The 17,803-nt window shown below is 34.1% G+C and overlaps 1 protein-coding gene across 2 annotated transcripts; it reads left to right on the top strand.

Moving 5' to 3' along the window:
- Positions 1 to 4,336: 4,336 nt before the first annotated feature.
- Positions 4,337 to 17,220, top strand: pxmp4 (peroxisomal membrane protein 4). 2 transcript variants are annotated; one of them, XM_051113471.1, is made up of 4 exons: positions 4,337 to 4,485; positions 4,793 to 4,855; positions 8,062 to 8,260; positions 15,874 to 17,220. In XM_051113471.1, the coding sequence occupies exons 1-4, from the start codon at positions 4,373 to 4,375 to the stop codon at positions 16,132 to 16,134; spliced, it is 636 nt and encodes a 211-aa protein (XP_050969428.1). In that variant the 5' UTR covers positions 4,337 to 4,372; the 3' UTR covers positions 16,135 to 17,220. The 2 variants fall into 2 exon arrangements, with proteins under 2 accessions (XP_050969428.1, XP_050969430.1); XM_051113473.1 differs by lacking the exon at positions 15,874 to 17,220 and adding an exon at positions 8,766 to 9,014.
- The last annotated feature ends 583 nt before the right edge of the window (positions 17,221 to 17,803 follow it).

Genomic DNA, 17,803 nt, shown 5'->3' with positions numbered 1-17,803 from the left:
AATGGTTTTTGTACATTTGTCTGCGTTTTCCTACATTATCAGTTGCTAATGTCATGTTGCTCAAAATGTATTATATAGTTCTCTGTGCAATAGTCTTACCCCTAAAAATATCTAGTCATTAGTTCATCGTATAAGTCATTAAATGCAAAATGGTTGATATAGTTGTCATAAACTGTGAAGTATATTTTCTACACATTCCTGTTAGTCTATTTATAAATTTGCCATGCATTGTGCAGGTGAATCTTGACTTTCACTAATAAGGGAATGTAGATTAAACAATAACAAACCAGTTCTCTGAAATTCCTCATAGAGTGCTGCATGCAAAAGCGAAGTTCTGCCTAAGGGGTGATTCCTGTGTTTGCCTTTCTAATTTTGTATTTTCGCTTTTGTGCGTCTGTCATGTACAAACATCTGACAGACATCTGTAAGATGTCACTTTTACATACACTCTAAATCATAAACATCTTACAGTAAAGACATCTAATAAAAGTCTATTTGACACCTGGTAGGAAACGTGCAGATGAGCGAACACTCTAAAAAATAAATCTTGCAGATGTAAATGTACACGTGAAATAGACGTCTTAGTGATGTACGTGTACTATCAGGGATATTTCCTTTTCTTGTCTATCACAATGACTCTGTAATGTGTTTTTTCTTTTCTTTTTTCTTTTTTTTTTGTCCTATCCAGTCTCTTTCAATCAATATCTCACATACATTCCAATACAGTAACTGTCATGCAAACGATTGCTATAGTTTACATCAGGTAATGCTAATAGAATACACTGTTAGATTGACAACATGACTAAGCATTTTGACTATCTTGTTTGAACAATGACACAAGGACTTTTCATTCTGATGGCACTGATATGTTCATCGACATGCATAATTACTTTTGATAGATGAACTAAAGATTTTGAGTAAGTTACAGACTTTTGCAGGTAATCCATTGTGTTGTGCTGTTTGTACGAATTGTTTTGAGAAATGCACATACTTCTTTGCAAATGTTAAGGATGATTTGAGAAATGCACCAAAGCGACTGAGAAAAACTGTAATATGTCATTTTGGACTTGGGTGTGTGTGTGAAGTACCATTAGGGGTCAAACTTGTGTAAAATTATTGTATTATATTAGAGTCTTTTCCTCATATCAGATACACATTTGCCATTGAATTTTGTTGTTACACATGAAAATATAAGAACCATTGCAGTATGAAAAATAGATAGATAGATAGATAGATAGATAGATAGATAGATAGATAGATAGATAGATAGATAGATAGATAGATAGATAGATAGATAGATAGATAGATAGATAGATAGATAGATAGATAGATAGATAGATAGATAGATAGATAGATAGATAGATAGATAGATAGATAGACAGATAGATAGACAGATAGATAGATAGATAGATAGATAGATAGATAGATAGATAGATAGATAGATAGATAGATAGATAGATAGATAGATAGATAGATAGACAGATAGATAGATAGATAGATAGATAGATAGATAGATAGATAGATAGATAGACAGATAGATAGATAGATAGATAGATAGATAGATAGATAGATAGATAGATAGATAGATAGATAGATAGATAGATAGATAGATAGATAGATAGATAGATAGATAGATAGATAGATAGATAGATAGATAGATAGATAGATAGATAGATAGATAGATAGATAGATAGATAGATAGATAGATAGATAGATAGATAGATAGATAGATAGATAGATAGATAGATAGATAGATAGATAGATAGACAGATAGATAGATAGATAGATAGATAGACAGATAGATAGATAGATAGATAGACAGATCGATAGACAGATAGATAGATAGACAGATAGATAGATAGATAGATAGATAGACAGATAGATAGATAGATAGATAGATAGATAGATAGATAGATAGATAGATAGATAGATAGATAGATAGACAGATAGACAGATAGATAGATAGACAGATAGATAGACAGATCGATATACAGATAGATAGATAGACAGATAGATAGATAGATAGATAGACAGATAGACAGATAGATAGACAGATCGATAGACAGACAGATAGATAGATAGATAGATAGATAGATAGATAGATAGATAGATAGATAGATAGATAGATAGATAGACAGAGAGACAGATAGATAGATAGATAGATAGATAGACAGATAGATAGATAGACAGATAGACAGATAGACAGATAGATAGACAGATAGATAGACAGACAGATAAACAGATAGATAGATAGATAGATAGATAGACAGATAGACAGACAGATAGATAGATTGATAGACAGATAGACAGATAGATAGATAGACAGATAGATAGACAGATCGATATACAGATAGATAGATAGACAGATAGATAGATAGATAGATAGATAGACAGATAGACAGATAGATAGACAGATCGATAGACAGACAGATAGATAGATAGATAGATAGATAGATAGATAGATAGATAGATAGATAGACAGAGAGACAGATAGATAGATAGACAGATCGATAGACAGATAGATAGATAGATAGACAGATAGACAGATAGATAGACAGACAGATAAACAGATAGATAGATAGATAGACAGATAGACAGACAGATAGATAGATAGATAGATAGATGCAACTATAGAACATGCAGAATAGTAATTATCAATAAAAAATATTCTTGCCATGTTAAAAAAGCAAAGCAAAACAAATAAATAAATATTTATAAATTTATGAATATATTTTTTTTAATTATAAATATTTATATAAATATAAATACATTTTAAAGTTAAACGTAAAAGTTTGTGTCCGTTTTGACCCTGAAAGAGACACATTTGAAAAATTCAAGAATACGTTGGGACCCTCAAAACACACACCATTTTTAACATTTATTATTAAAATAGTCTTTTTAATTAATTAATTAATTAATTTTAATTAATCAATTAATTTGTTGTTTGTTTGTTTTAAGATTTAAAAATAAATAAATAAAGATGTTTTAAAAAACATTGTTAATATGTCATTTTGGACTATGTCATTTTGGTGTGTGTGTGAAGTACCATTAGGGGTCAAACTTGTGTAAAATTATTGTATTATATTTGAGTCTTTTCCTCATTTCAGAATATAAATAAATAAATAAACTCCTTAAATAATAACTGTTAAAAATTGTGTGTTTTGAGGGTCCCAGTGCATTCTTAAATGTTTAAAATGTGTCTCTTTCGGGTTTTTAACTTTAAAAATGTAAAATTGTAAAAAAAATTGGGCATTGAATTTTGTTGCTAAACATGAAAATATACCATTGCGGTATGAAAAGTGTATCACTATTTCACCTGAAATAGAATGTTTATGCAAGTAAAATTAATGTATTTTCAAAGAAAAAAAAAAATTGTTTTGTTTGAAATTTGTATCATAAAGTGATTTCTACAAATATGAGCAATTGTATTATTCAAATAGCTGTTCATGTGTAAATTAAGATTTCAAAGAATTTCTGAATGTTTTAATAAATAAAAGGGTAAAAGCAGTAATAACATAGTAATAACATGGTAACATTCAAATCTTTATTATTAATAAGAAGTTGCTGGTCAGATACAATATGTGACCTGGACCACATATTTTTCTTTTATACCAAAAATCATTAGGATATCAAATAAAGATAATGTTCCATGAAGACAGTTTGTAAATTTCCTACTGTAAATATATCAAAACTTAATTTCTGATTAGTAGTATGCATTGCTAAGAACTTCATTTGGACAACTTTAAAGGCGATTTTCTAAAATTTTTTTTTTTTTTTTTTTTGCACCCTCAAATTCCAGATATATAAATAGCTGTATCTCGGCCAAGTATTGTCCTATCCTGACAAACCATAAATGGAAAGCTTATTTATTCAGCTGTATAAATCTCAATTTCACAAAATTTGACCCTTATGACTGGTTTTGGAATTGAAAAATATTAAGTTATGACTGTTTTTTAAAATAACAATTCTTCGGAGCTAAACGGAACCGGAAAACATGCCATACATTTTTTAAAATGAGGGTGAAAGGTGAACTTGAGGAATGACTGACAGGTGTGACTAAACAAACATAAATCGTGCAGCAGCGCCCTCTCATGCTGAACCTCGATAATGACAGCAGGCTATCTGACCTTATTGGAATAGAAGCACTTATAAACTCCTTCTAAACTTTAGATTAAATTTGTTAAGACGTTAAAAATCCTACCTGATACTGATATTTATTTTTATACATGTATTTTTAATAAAAGTGTGTATATTTCATGTAATTGTTGTTTACGTCATTTTAAGCGGAACCGTTTGGAGCAGGAATGTTTCCGTGTGAAGAAATGCCGCACGCGTGTGTTACAGCGTGAAGTGTCCGTCTTAAAGGAGAGTCATGGCATCCTCAGACCTCTTTAAAACTTTATTATACACAGTCAACAATCTCCTGCAACAACAGAAATATAAAACTGCCCTAGCAGTCGTCAAAGGCTTCAGGAATGGAGCTGTGTGAGTTACAATAATCGTTTCAACAGCGTTTTCATGCATGTTTGCTATTAATTGCATTTATGTTTCTGTAATTCTAATGTTGTTTACTTTTGGACATGAAGCACTTTTTAATTATATTTCATTTTGCGTTTAGAAATGATATAGATTATTTCCTTTTTTTCTTATTTGGGCGTATTAAATAGTTAAAGTTGAAGTAATAGGTTTGCATATTGCTAATTTTAGACATACGACTAACTGTAAACATGCGATTATATGTGGTTCATATGAAGAGGGTCTCATATTGCTTACTTATTATTTTATTTTTCAGATATGGGGCTAAAATTCGTGCCCCTCACGCCCTAGTGATGACGTTTCTGTTCAGAAGTGGCAGGTGAAGTGAACTTTGAACTCTCAGATAACTCCATGTCACTTTCATGTCAAAAATTTTAGTCTGGCGCACATCCTTATACTGCTGCTTTTACCTGTTGAAATATGAATATTATTATATGAGGGAAAAATAAGATGTGATGCTTTATGATTTACATTTTGCTTAAATATTACACTGGCTTGTTTATTTGTTTGCATTTAGAGTGAGTTTATCTGCAAAAACAGATAAGTCCAGTTTAACAGTTTTTAAAAATCATGTTTTTACATTGTGTATTCCAGTTAATCTCAGTTAAGCTGCAATTGGGTTATTCTGATTAAGTAAAAATAACAAAATAAAACAAAACAATACAATGCAGCTAACTAACACAATAAAACAACAAAAACATGATCGCATAATAAAAAACAAAATTTTCTGTTATCTGTTTTTGCAAATACACTCTTCACATATACCCTATATCTACCTATCTATCTATCTATCTATATATATATATATATATATTGCAATGTATTGTATAGCATAGTTGTGGTAGCTGTGGAAAATGCAATCTGATAAAATACAATGTATGATACTTATATAATACAATATACATTTATTACAGATACAGTGGGTACGGAAAGTATTCAGACCCCCTTAAATTTTTCACTTTTTGTTATATTGCAGCCATTTGCTAAAATCATTTAAGTTCATTTTTTTCCTCATTAATGTACACACAGCACCCCATATTGACAGAAAAACACAGAATTGTTGACATTTCTGCAGATTTATTAAAAAAGAAAAACTGAAATATCACATGGTCCTAAGTATTCAGACCCTTTGCTGTGACACTCATATATTTAACTCAGGTGCTGTCCATTTCTTCTGATCCTCCTTGAGATGGTTCTACACCTTCATTTGAGTCCAGCTGTGTTTGATTATACTGATTGGACTTGATTAGGAAAGCCACACACCTGTCTATATAAGATCTTACAGCTCACAGTGCATGTCAGAGCAAATGAGAATCATGAGGTCGAAGGAACTGCCTAAAGAGCTCAGAGACAGAATTGTGGCAAGGCACAGATCTGGCCATGGTTACAGAAAAATTTCTGCTGCACTTAAGGTTCCTAAAAGCACAGTGGCCTCCATAATCCTTAAATGGAAGACGTTTGGGACGACCAGAACCCTTCCTAGAGCTGGCCGTCCGGCCAAACTGAGCTATCGGGGGAGAAGAGCCTTGGTGAGAGAGGTAAAGAAGAACCCAAAGATCATCAAAGTCACATGCTGTGGGGTGTTTTTCAGCTGCAGGGGCAGGACGACTGGTTGCAATCGAGGGGAAGACGAATGCGGCCAAGTACAGGGATATCCTGGACGAAAACCTTCTCCAGAGTGCTCAGGACCTCAGACTGGGCCGAAGGTTTACCTTCCAACAAGACAATGACCCTAAGCACACAGCTAAAATAACGAAGGAGTGGCTTCACAACAACCCCTTGACTGTTCTTGAATGGCCCAGCCAGAGCCCTGACTTAAACACAATTGAGCATCTCTGGAGACACCTAAAAATGGCTGTCCACCAATGTTTGCCATCCAACCTGACAGAACTGGAGAGGATCTGCAAGGAGGAATGGCAGAGGATCCCCAAATCCAGGTGTGAAAAACTTGTTGCATCTTTCCCAAAAAGACTCATGGCTATATTAGATCAAAAGGGTGCTTCTACTAAATACTGAGCAAAGGGTCTGAATACTTAGGACCATGTGACATTTCAGTATTTATATTTTAATAAATCTGCAAAAAAATGTCAACAGTTGTGTTTTTCTGTCAATATGGGGTGCTGTGTGTACATTAATGAGGAAAAAAAAATGAACTTGAATGATTTTAGCAAATGGCTGCAATATAACAAGGAGTGAAAAATTTAAGGGGGTCTGAATACTTTCCATACCCACTGTATATTAACAACGTTGCATTGCATAGTCATGGGAGTTTTTTTTTTTTTTTTTATTGCTATTATACTCATGCTGTATGATGATTAGGGATGTGACGAGATCTCGTTACGATATCCTGGCAAAACATTTTGCAGTGTTTACATTAGAGCTGCACGATTCATCTTTAAAATATCGAGATCTCGATTCAAACACCCATGCGATCTTATTCCTGAATGGCAACGATTAAACTATGTCTATTAGGACTGTTTCACATCGCGAGTGTCAGTGGAGCGTGAGAAGCACGTTTTGTCGCTGCCCATGTTAATGAATCAGAGGGTCGGGGTAAATGTGAACGCAGAAAGAGAAACACAAACAGTCTTTTTAACCACAGTATAATCATTATTTCTGGGTTACAGACATTTAAATAATAGAAGTACTGGGACAAAAGTTTATAGGTTGTGTATAAACACTTATTGTCTACAGTAGCGATCAAAACGAAAGTATCTTAACACGTGTATGTATTGTAACGCTTATCCTATTTCACCAGGACTTGGAGACAACTCTCGTTTTAAAAAAGTATGTCATTGAATCATTCATTCAGGAGATTTCAATAGTGAAACAAATCTTAATGAAGTGCGACACTGACTCCTTCATTGAATGTGTTTTTTTTTTTTTTTTTTTTTTAATGAATATATGTATTATATGTATTAAACTTCCATTTTAATGAATTGTATGCAGAAATAAACAACATAATGTAATTTACTAGTTGTTCTGACAAACTTTTCATTGCTCAAGTCTGTGTAAAAGACTTGAGCAATGAACAGTTTGTCAGAACCACTAGTAAATTACGTTGTTTTGTTTAGTTTTCTAATCTTGTTTTCTAATCTTGTTTTCTAATCGAAAATCATGGTCTCCAATTTATTAAAGAACAACTGGGATTCTCAATTAATCCAGAATCGTGAAGCTCTTGTTTGAATGTTGTTTATTTCAGCATATAATTCATTAAAATGGAAGTTTAATTTCATAAAGTTCAAAATTAACCTACATTATTTTTTTTTTTTTTTTTTTTTTTTTTTTTTTTTTTTTTTTGCATTTTGTCTTTTTCAGTTGAATAAAAGACTATTTTCCCTATATATTTCTTCATTGAGTATTTCTTAAGAAAAGTTTAAATATCTCGTCTCATCTCGTTCTCGTGAACCCGGTCTCGTGTCTCAGGATAAGTGTCTTGTCACACCCCTAACGATGATCATCACGACCTGAAACATACAGTCAGTAAAATCTAATTTTTGCTTTATCTCTGCACATCATCATCAGTCTGAGAGAGAAGTTTAGGGCAATTGCTCAGGCCACATACACTCACTCCAGGAATCTAGCCTGCTTTGTGTTCACGTATAAAGGTCTGCAGGCTCTCCAGCAGCGCTTACAGGGGAAAACGCTGCAGTCTCACTCGTTTCTGGCTGCATGTGTTGGGGGCTGGCTGGTGTTTGGAGAAAATAACAACATCAACAGCCAGGTTAGTGGAATTCAGTGCATTATCATTTAATAACTTATTTTAGTCAAATGTTTTTAAACAGTAATGTGAAAGAAATCTCTTCTGCTCGCCAAGACTAAAAAAATATATGACAGTTTCAAATAGCTGTTTTCTGTGTGAACATGCGTTAAAATGTAATTTATTCCTGTGATGCAAAGCTGAATTTTCAGCATCATTACTCCAGTCTTCAGTGTCACATGATCCTTCAGAAATCATTCTAATATGCTGATTTGCTCCTCAAGAAACATTTCTGATTATTATCAATGATGAAAACGAAGTTGTGCGGCTTCATATTTTTGTGGAAACTGTGATACATTTTATTTTTCAGGACTCTTTAATGAATAGAAAGTTCAAAAGAACAGCATTTATATGAAATGGAAATCTTTACTGATCGGTTTAATGCGTTCTTGCTAAATAACAATAAATTTCTTTTTTAAGTCCTATTTGCCCTAAATTTCTGAATAGTAATGTGTCTTTGTTTTCACAGAAATATGAAGCAGCACAGCTGTTCTCAACATTGATAATAATCAAGGGCGTAGGTTTGATGTTGACACCAGAAACATTACAACAGGCATACTTTCATAACAGAAAAAACATTGACATATTCTGTATCAGCTACACTTAATCAATTCTGTAATGTTGTCATTCTGGGTTGTTCACTTACAACAAAGAGGAAGTTTAAGAGAGACTTAACTTTACTGTTCACAGTACTGTGCAAAAGTTTTAGGCCACTAGTATTTTCGCCAGCTAAAAAATGGTTTAAAGTAAGTTATTTCTATCTTTTGCTGTAGTGTGTCAGTAAAAAATATCGGTTTACATTTCCGAACATTCTGTTTGCCATTAATTGTAATAATCTAGTGAGGTTTGCACAAGGAGTCTGACAACAGCCAGTGCTCCACACTGATCTAATCTCATCATCATCCAGTCTGTCTGGAATGACATGAAGACACAGAACAAACTGAAACAGAGTAAATCCAGAAGAACTGTGGCAATGTCTCCAAGATGCTTCAAGAGACCTACCTGCAAAGCTACCTGAAAAATTTTGCACAAGTGCACCTAGGGCAAAAGCTGCTGTAAACGCAAAGAATGTTCACATAAAATGTTGATTTCATTTAGTTAATAGAAGGTAATTGATAAAGAAAATCTATTTATGACAGCATCCTCAATGTGCATCATTTTTACACAAGTGCCTAAAACTTTTAACAGTGCTGCAGCTTTGCAGGTAGGTTTCTTGAAGAATCCTGGAGACTTTGTCACAGTTCTTCTGGATTTAGTCTGTCTGAGTTTGTTCTGTTTCTTCATGTCATTCCAGACAGACTGGATGATGGTGAGATCAGATCTCTGTGCAGAGCACTCGCTGTTGTCAGACTTCTTGTGCAAACAAAAATCTCATTGGATTGTTTTAAAAAGTAATCCGATATTTCCTACTGACACACTACAGCAAAAGACCGACTTTAACTGACTTTAAACCATGCTGATGAAAATACTAGTGGCCTAAGACTTTTGCACAGTACTATATATATATATGTGTGTGTGTGTGTATGTATGTATGTGTATATATATATATATATATATATATATATATATAATTTTTATATTTATATATATATATATATATCATTTTTATATTTATATATGTATGTATATACAGTCATGTGAAAAAGTTAGGACACCCTATTGAATTCCATGGTTTTCCGTATCCGGATATCATAAAAAAAAACTAGTCCTTTGCTGATTTTGAAATTTAGAAAATAAAACCACAGACAAACAACAACACATGACAAATTGAACCGTGTCATTATTTACTGAACAAAAATAAAGCCAAAATAGAAAATACATGTGTGACAAAGTTAGGACACCCTTACTATTAACATTGGAATGAAGAGGGTAAATAACAGTCAAACACTGATAATTAAATACCTTTGATTAAATGATCATCAGCAAGTCTGAGCGCCTCTATAAAAGCATTGGCAGTTTGCTGGTCTGGAGCCTACAGGTGTGTGTTAACACAATGCCAAGGAGGTAAGACATCAGCAATTGTTGCTGCCATCAATCTGAGAAGAGTAATACGGCCATTTCCAAACAATTTAAAGGTTATTCACAAGTGGAAGACATTTAAAACAGACACCTCTCATTCCAGGAGTGGACGTCCCAGAATATTCACCCCAAGATCAGATGTGTAAAGCTCAGTGTAATGGCAGACAACCCAAGAACTACACTTCAGACTCTACAGCCCTCAGTTAATATGTTAAATGATAAAGTTCATGACAATACCATTAGAAAAATATGGGACAAAATGGCATGTTTGGAAGGGTGGGCAGAAGAAAGCCTCTTCTATCTTAAAAAAAAAAAAAAAAAAAAACATTGCAGCACAGTTTAGGTCTGCAAAGTGGCATCTGAACAAAACACAAGTCTTCTAGAATAATGTCCTTTGAACAGACGAGACCGAAGTGGAGATGTTTGGCCATAATGCGCAGCGCCAAGTTTGGTGAAAACAAATGAGCGTCTGTGACGGCAGAATTTGAGTTGTAGAGAACAGCCACACATGTAATAGTACATTTGAAGTCACAGACAAAGGTTGCAAACTTGTAGATTTTTTTTTTTCTTTCCACAAACACAACACAACAGTTACACCTTCTTGAATCCTTCATTGCAGGTACACAAATCCTATTCTACGAATTACAAATCAAGAAACTCGTACGCTCGCATGTTTTGCTGCTATTACACCTGCATTAAATATGTTAAGTCACAGACGAATTTTGTACATCCGCAAATCAGTATGCGAATTCTTGTAATGAGATTTGCACACTTGTAGAATGTTTTCTTACATATATATTTTTTTCTTAAATGCTTTTTCTAGCACAAACACAAGTGCATTACGACAACGGCGCAAATCTGTTGCTACAAGTCTCAAATGCCATTTTATTTTCTTGCAATTGACAAGTTTCGCGCAGTCGACTTTTGCACCACATATCTGTTTGAAATATAAAGCAAAAGTGATTTGTGCATCTGTAGAGGCAACAGCGGGCACTCTTCACAGATCAGAGAAGTTTGGCCAATCAGAAAAGACAGTTTGGGCGCCTATCAGCAGGGAGGAAAAAACGAGTTGCGTGAGTATCCTCTGGAACTTTATTTTTCTAAAATCACCTCACCGTTATACTGTACATTTGTTTTTAGTTTAAATATTAAATTAGTTTATCTCCAACCCTGATAAAACTAATCTACCTGTAGCCTTCTAGTAATCTTAATTAAAGTTTAAACTAGCTTGTTGAGGTGTGTTTGGCTAAAGCTAAACACTCAGGACAATGGCCCGCCACTTCCAAGTTTGCCCATCCCTGCTTTAAATTACAAAGAGGCTTTATAAAAGATTGATGAATCCGTTAATAATATAATTGTCATTGTCACACCCCTGTGGACCGTTTATGTTGGTTTCTCCTTCTTGTGCCCATATTTGGTTGTTCCTGTTCCTGTTCCTGTTCCTGTCATCATTAGATAACCTTGTGTCACCTGTGTCTTAAGTCATCGTATTCACCTGTCTTTATAAGCTGCATTCAGTTCAGCGTTTGTGGTCTGGTACAGTCACGTCAGTGTATGCGTGGTTTTACCCTCCTGTTGTGGATTTACCTGTTTTGGAATTACCTGTGGATTATAATAAAGACTTTATCTTTGACCTTCGTCTTCGTTCGCCCCTTCCTCACACGATACATGACAGTCATATACAAAATGATTAAATATATCTGTTAATATATGTAAATAATTAACAGGTGTACAGTACAACAGTGAGTGATTTCAGAAAAAGAAAGAAAATGTACTTTTATTGGTATTTGCTGCTGTCAGCTCCGGAAGATACTCGCAGCTCGCAAACGATTTTATTATTGTTTTATTTTTCCCCTGGTTCTTTTGGGTGCCAACTGACAGGCACCTAAACTGCGCTGTAAAAAGATTGCTGTAAGTTTTACTTGTTTTTCTTGATGTATTTACTGTATTTTCATTTTAAAGCATTGTCAGTATTAGTACTGTTCAGTTTATTTTCATTTTTTATAAAACAATCCAATCGTGGTACAATACTGTATACCACATACCCATAAAAAATCACAATAACTCATTAGCATTTGTCTTTATAATATTCTTTTTAATTGTTGAACATTTTCTCTTTAAAATGATAAATCTTCATCTCTAGCATGCACTAGCTAAATCTGTAGCATAGCAAAACAGGCTTACAGAAATAAAATACAGTAAAAATTAGTTTGTGGTGTTGTGTTAAATTTCAGTCATTTTGGCAAAGTTGACAAGCTCTCTGATGAGAAACACCATGAGGGGATTCAGGCTGCTGCTTTTTCTTTGCACCCTCTTTCCAGAATTTCATCTGATCTGTGAATCTCAATGGCATTTGGTGCCACCAGAGTTGATTGTTGGAATAAACCTGCAAGCACAAGAAAAAAAAAAAAATATTGTTTACAATGTCTGTTTAAATAATGTTTCACGAGTTCGCCTGCCCATCCAGTCCTGTTGGGCAATGGTAAACAAACTTAGCTTGCTGTCCTTAATGGAGGCTCAAACCTAAGGCTCGGCTTGAGTGCAGAGTTCGACTCGTTTTAAGTTGATTCAACTCAAATATCCAAGTTGTCACTTAGTATAATTTAACATTTCAAGTTGAATAAATTTTTGAGTTGACTGAACTTAAAATTTTAAGGCAGCCAGGTTACAAATTATTTTAAGTTGACTCAACAAATTGTTTTTTACAGTGTACAAGGAAGATGCATAATAGTTGATAATCCATCACAAATCATTTAAGCTCCATTCCTTAAAATGCATACTTAAACCGTAGAGCCGAGTCAAGTCAAGTCACCATTATTTATATAGCGCTTTTTACAATGCAGTTTGTGTCAAAGCACCTTTACAGTATTAAACAGGGAAATAGTGTGTCGTTCTCTTCTGGCCAGACCAAACCAGCAATTTAATTCTAGGCTGCAAGAAAGTCCAATTGTGCAGAGGACTCATCTGGTTCCTGTGGTCTTGTGCCAGTGGCTGTCTATGTGACGAGGTCTTCACTGGGGATCTGTCTCTGGGGCTCATCTAGTTGAAGTGGTCTCCGCCGACATTCATGTCTGTAGAGGTCATCTCCAGGTGCTGATCCACCATCTGATCTGGGTACAGACTGGATCTGGTGGCTACGGTGTCCTTGCAATAAGAACAAGACGGACTAATATTAGCGTAGCTGCCATTCTTCTTACGAAGTACATCAGGTGTTATGGGAAGTGTTTTCGGTTCTGATTGATTTAATTAATGCAGCCTAACAATTCTTTAACATGTTTGAAATATAGAAATGTGTTAGTGTTTTATATGTAAGCCAGGTTAAAGAGATGGGTCTTTAATCTAGATTTAAACTGACAGAGTGTGTCTGACTCCCGAACAGTGTTAGGTAGATTGTTCCAGAGTTTGGGTGCTAAATAAGAAAATGATCTGCCGCCTGCAGTTGATTTTGATATTCTAGGTATTATCAAATTGCCAGAGTTTTGAGAACACAGCAGACGTTGAGGACTATAATATAATAAGAGCTCACTCAAGTACTGAAATGCTAAACCATTCAGGGCTTTGTAAGTAATTAGCACGATTTAAAAATCTATACAATTATTAATAGGGAGCCAGTGCAGTGTTGACAGAACCGGGGCCAATATGGTCAAAATTCCTAATTTTAGTAAGAACTCTAGCTGCTGCATTTTGGACTAGCTGGAGTTTGTTTATTATGTGCGCAGAGCAACCACCCAGTAAAGCATCATGACATCTAACTTTGAGGTCATGAACACATGAATTAACGTTTATGCATTTGCCATTGAGAGCTAGTGTCATATTGCTGAAATAATAGGGTTGAGATTTGAATGCAATGGTTACCTCTCATTTTAAATGTCTACAGAACGTTTGCCCTGCAATAGAACAAAAACCATCTTGTTCACGTAGTCATATTTTCATTCTATCTTATCTCTTGCCTAATAAAACATAACAATGCGGCCTTTCTGCAGAACTGGTAGTACCAAGTACAGACTCAATTCAGTACTCGCTGATAGGCGGGAGCACAGAGGTGTGTAAGTTACAGCAGTCAAAATCCAATCATTTTTCACTTTTAAAACAACACTTAATTGAAAATATTTAAAGGATGCATGCCAATATTTTCAAATAATTTTCTTTAATATTATTTTTAGCATAATGAACTGATTTATTTTGCTATGGTACTGAAATTGGTTCTGAAAATCATTTGCTGTAATGCATAATAAAGAGCTGATTTTATAGTTGAATCATGGCCATAAACAGTATGTTATTAAAGACTTGTCAAGAAAGGACTGTATTACTTTAGGGCAGGGGTGCTCAGCCCTGGTCCTGGAGATCGACTTTCCTGCAGAGTTCAGCTCCAACCCTGACCAAACACACCTGAACCAGCTAATTAGGATCTGAAGGAGCGCTTGATAATTACAGACAGGTGTGTTTGATTAGGGTTGGAGCTGAACTCTGCAGGAAAGTCGATCTCCAGGACCAGGGTTGAGCACCCCTGCTTTAGGGCATTCTCCTTGTCTTTTGTTTCTGCCATGATTAAAATGTCCTGTAAATATCCTGGAGAGTGATGACTGAGCTCTTTATTTGTGACCCTGGACCACAGAATTAGTCATAAAGGGGAACATTTTTAAAAAATGGAAGTTATTTATCAGCGTCCAAACTGAATACATAAGCTTTTCATTGATGTATGGTTTGTTAGGATAGGACAATATTTGGCTGATTTGAAAACTATTTGAAAATCTGGAATCTGAGGGTGCAAAAAAATCTAAATATCTAGAAAATCACCTTTAAAGTCCAAATGAAGTTCTTGGCAGTGCATATTGCTAATCAAAAATTAAGTTTCGATAGATTTACTGTAGGAAGTTTTACAAAATATTTTCATGGAACATGATCTTTACGTAATATCCTAATGATTTTTGGCATAAAATAAAAATGGATAATTTTGACCTATACAGTGTATTTTTGGTTATTGCTACAAATGTACCAGGGGTATATACAGTATAGCACCATAACTGCTATTATCAGTTCTCTCTTATTTATTTATTTCTTTATTTATTTGAGTGTTTAATTATTATTAGTTGTATTTTAACCCTTCTTCTCAGTGTGTCTTCCTCTGTAATGTTTATAAATAAATCATAAAAAGTTAAAGTAGGCCTAAACACGTTATGTTCTTTGCCCATTCTTGCATTAAATGCACATCCTTGAAAGAGCACAGTTTTCCAGCACATTTGCTTTAACTTTTGAGGTAATGTCAGTGGCCTAAGTGGCAACAGCAATGGGTACATATGCATATATTTAATTATTATACATTTAAAAATTATTGCTACGGTCACTTTAGTCGCTAGATATTGGTACAGACATGGCCCTAGCATCCCTAGTAAATTCTGTGCCTTTGATAATAATCCTAAATGTTTCTTAAGCAGCAAATCAGCATATTAGAATGATTTTCGAAGTCATATGATCCTGATAATTGATAAATGATATTTCATTTTAATCAGTACTGTAATCTCTTTTTTGATTTCTGTCATTTTGGTCTGTTCCCCTAGATAAATATGTACCTGCTGTCCAGGATTCTCTTTGCTTTGTCTCGACTGGGCGTGGAAAAAGGCTTCATCCCGCAGCCCAAGAAAGACCCGTTCCCGCTGTTTGCCACACTGGTGTGGGGAATCGTGCTCTGGCTGTTTGAGTATCATCCTCATACGCTCCAGCCGTCCCTCCAGTCCTCCATGAACTACCTCTACCACGACAGCAACACATGGCATGACATTTCAGACTTTCTCATCTATAACAAGCCAAAAACCAACTGAGGTACTGACAAGTTTAAGCTCTCGCGTTAAACCATAGAATCTAGCAAAATAAGAGACCACTAGTTTTAGTTTCCTTTTACGTTTGTTGTATTGAAGGGTTTAATTACTCTACCTTTATTTGTAACAAATACAGAAATCAGAGATGTCTAACCTTCTCAAAACTGTGTTGCCTTATGTGTTACAGGTCGCACTAAATGACTTATTTGCACATTGTCTAGACTGTAACAGATTATATTCGCTCCATCGTAAATAAGATGAACTCTCATCTGTACTTACACTTCATCATAACTTTGTTAAATTATCAAGAACAGAAATAGAACATGATTATAAATCTCTCAAAACAATTTCGGGCCACATTTTTTTCTAAAACAATTAAAAGTAATTATTTTGCTTGAAGCATTATGTTTTGTATAAGGAAAATGATTGCTTTTAGGACCATGTTAGTGTTTCTAAGAGATGATGCATAAATACTAAACATATGCTTTTCTGCATCATGCTCATGAGAATTGTGAATCATGAAACCTGTCAAAACTGCATTTCCTGTGTAAAGTTTAAATTCCCTGTTTGTTTGTTTGTTTGTTTTTGGGGTGAAATATGACCTGTACATGTTTTGGTGAGATTCTGCAGTCAGTCGATGGTGTTTTTGCCGTTACTGCATTAAATGTCTGTACTGTATGTTAATGGATGTAGATATGGCAGATCTGACTACTGTTTGGTACAGCACTTTTTGGTATCACATTACATTATAAAGTAACCTAACAATCACAACCATCAAACAGAATGACTAGCATCATGTATTCTGTTGATTAATGTTTTATTACAATTAATTGTGGTCATGAGGGTCCATAGTTTATTCTGGTTTCTCACCACAGCATTGCTAAATTGGGTAAGAGCTTAAAATATTTTATTCTTTTGCTGATTGCAAAACTTGTATTAATCAAAATGCACTGGCCAACTTAAAAACAATTCGGTACGTTGTAATACAAAAGTAATTTTGTGCCATTATGTTCACGAGTAATTTGTTCATGTGTTATGTGTGGATTTGATGTAAAAATGTATGTATTCATTAATTAATTAAATACAGAACCAGAACGTTTGGTTGAGTCATTAATATTGCTTGAAATATATTTATTATGCTTAGACTTCACTGAACTGTGAAATGTAGTTACAGTATGTCTATAACAGGACTCAAAGGTGTAAAAGAACATATTCAAACTGTGGGAAAGTATTCAAGTTTTTTTTTGTTTGTTTGTTTTTGTTTCTTAGCTTTAGAAATACTAGTAGTTCATTCAAGAATAATCTGGGGCCCTAAATCAAATCCCAGGGGCATTTTAGGAGGGCATATATGTTAAATAAAGAAGCCTTATAAACATTTTAAAACAATATCAAGGGCATGTTATAGTCCAGATTAAAATGTAATTTAAAAAAAAAAAAAAACAGTTGATGGGAAGCACATTCTTTAAATGCATTCACATATCTGAATAATTCTTAATAAATAATTATTTTAAAGTGCCTATGATAACAATACCGTGCCTGTTCATGATATATCGTGTTACCAACTACTATGTCTACTTCAGATCACATGATAAGTATAAATACATGTTTAGAATTTATTCATGCAGACATCTGCTGTACTTACAACTTTAAAAAATGCATTCACTTTTTAGCA

Source organism: Labeo rohita, chromosome 6, assembly GCF_022985175.1.
Source record: "Labeo rohita strain BAU-BD-2019 chromosome 6, IGBB_LRoh.1.0, whole genome shotgun sequence".
Taxonomy (NCBI): Eukaryota; Metazoa; Chordata; class Actinopteri; order Cypriniformes; family Cyprinidae; genus Labeo; species Labeo rohita.
This window is presented reverse-complemented; position numbering and strand designations above follow the sequence as displayed.

Coding starts and splice junctions, on each gene's coding strand:
- pxmp4 (XM_051113471.1), top strand. CDS start 4,373: ATGGCATCCTCAGACCTCTTTAAAACTTTATTATACACAGTCAACAAT. Junction 4,486..4,792: donor GGCTTCAGGAATGGAGCTGT/GTGAGTTACAAT, acceptor TTTATTTTTCAG/ATATGGGGCTAAAATTCGTG. Junction 8,261..15,873: donor ATAACAACATCAACAGCCAG/GTTAGTGGAATT, acceptor CTGTTCCCCTAG/ATAAATATGTACCTGCTGTC.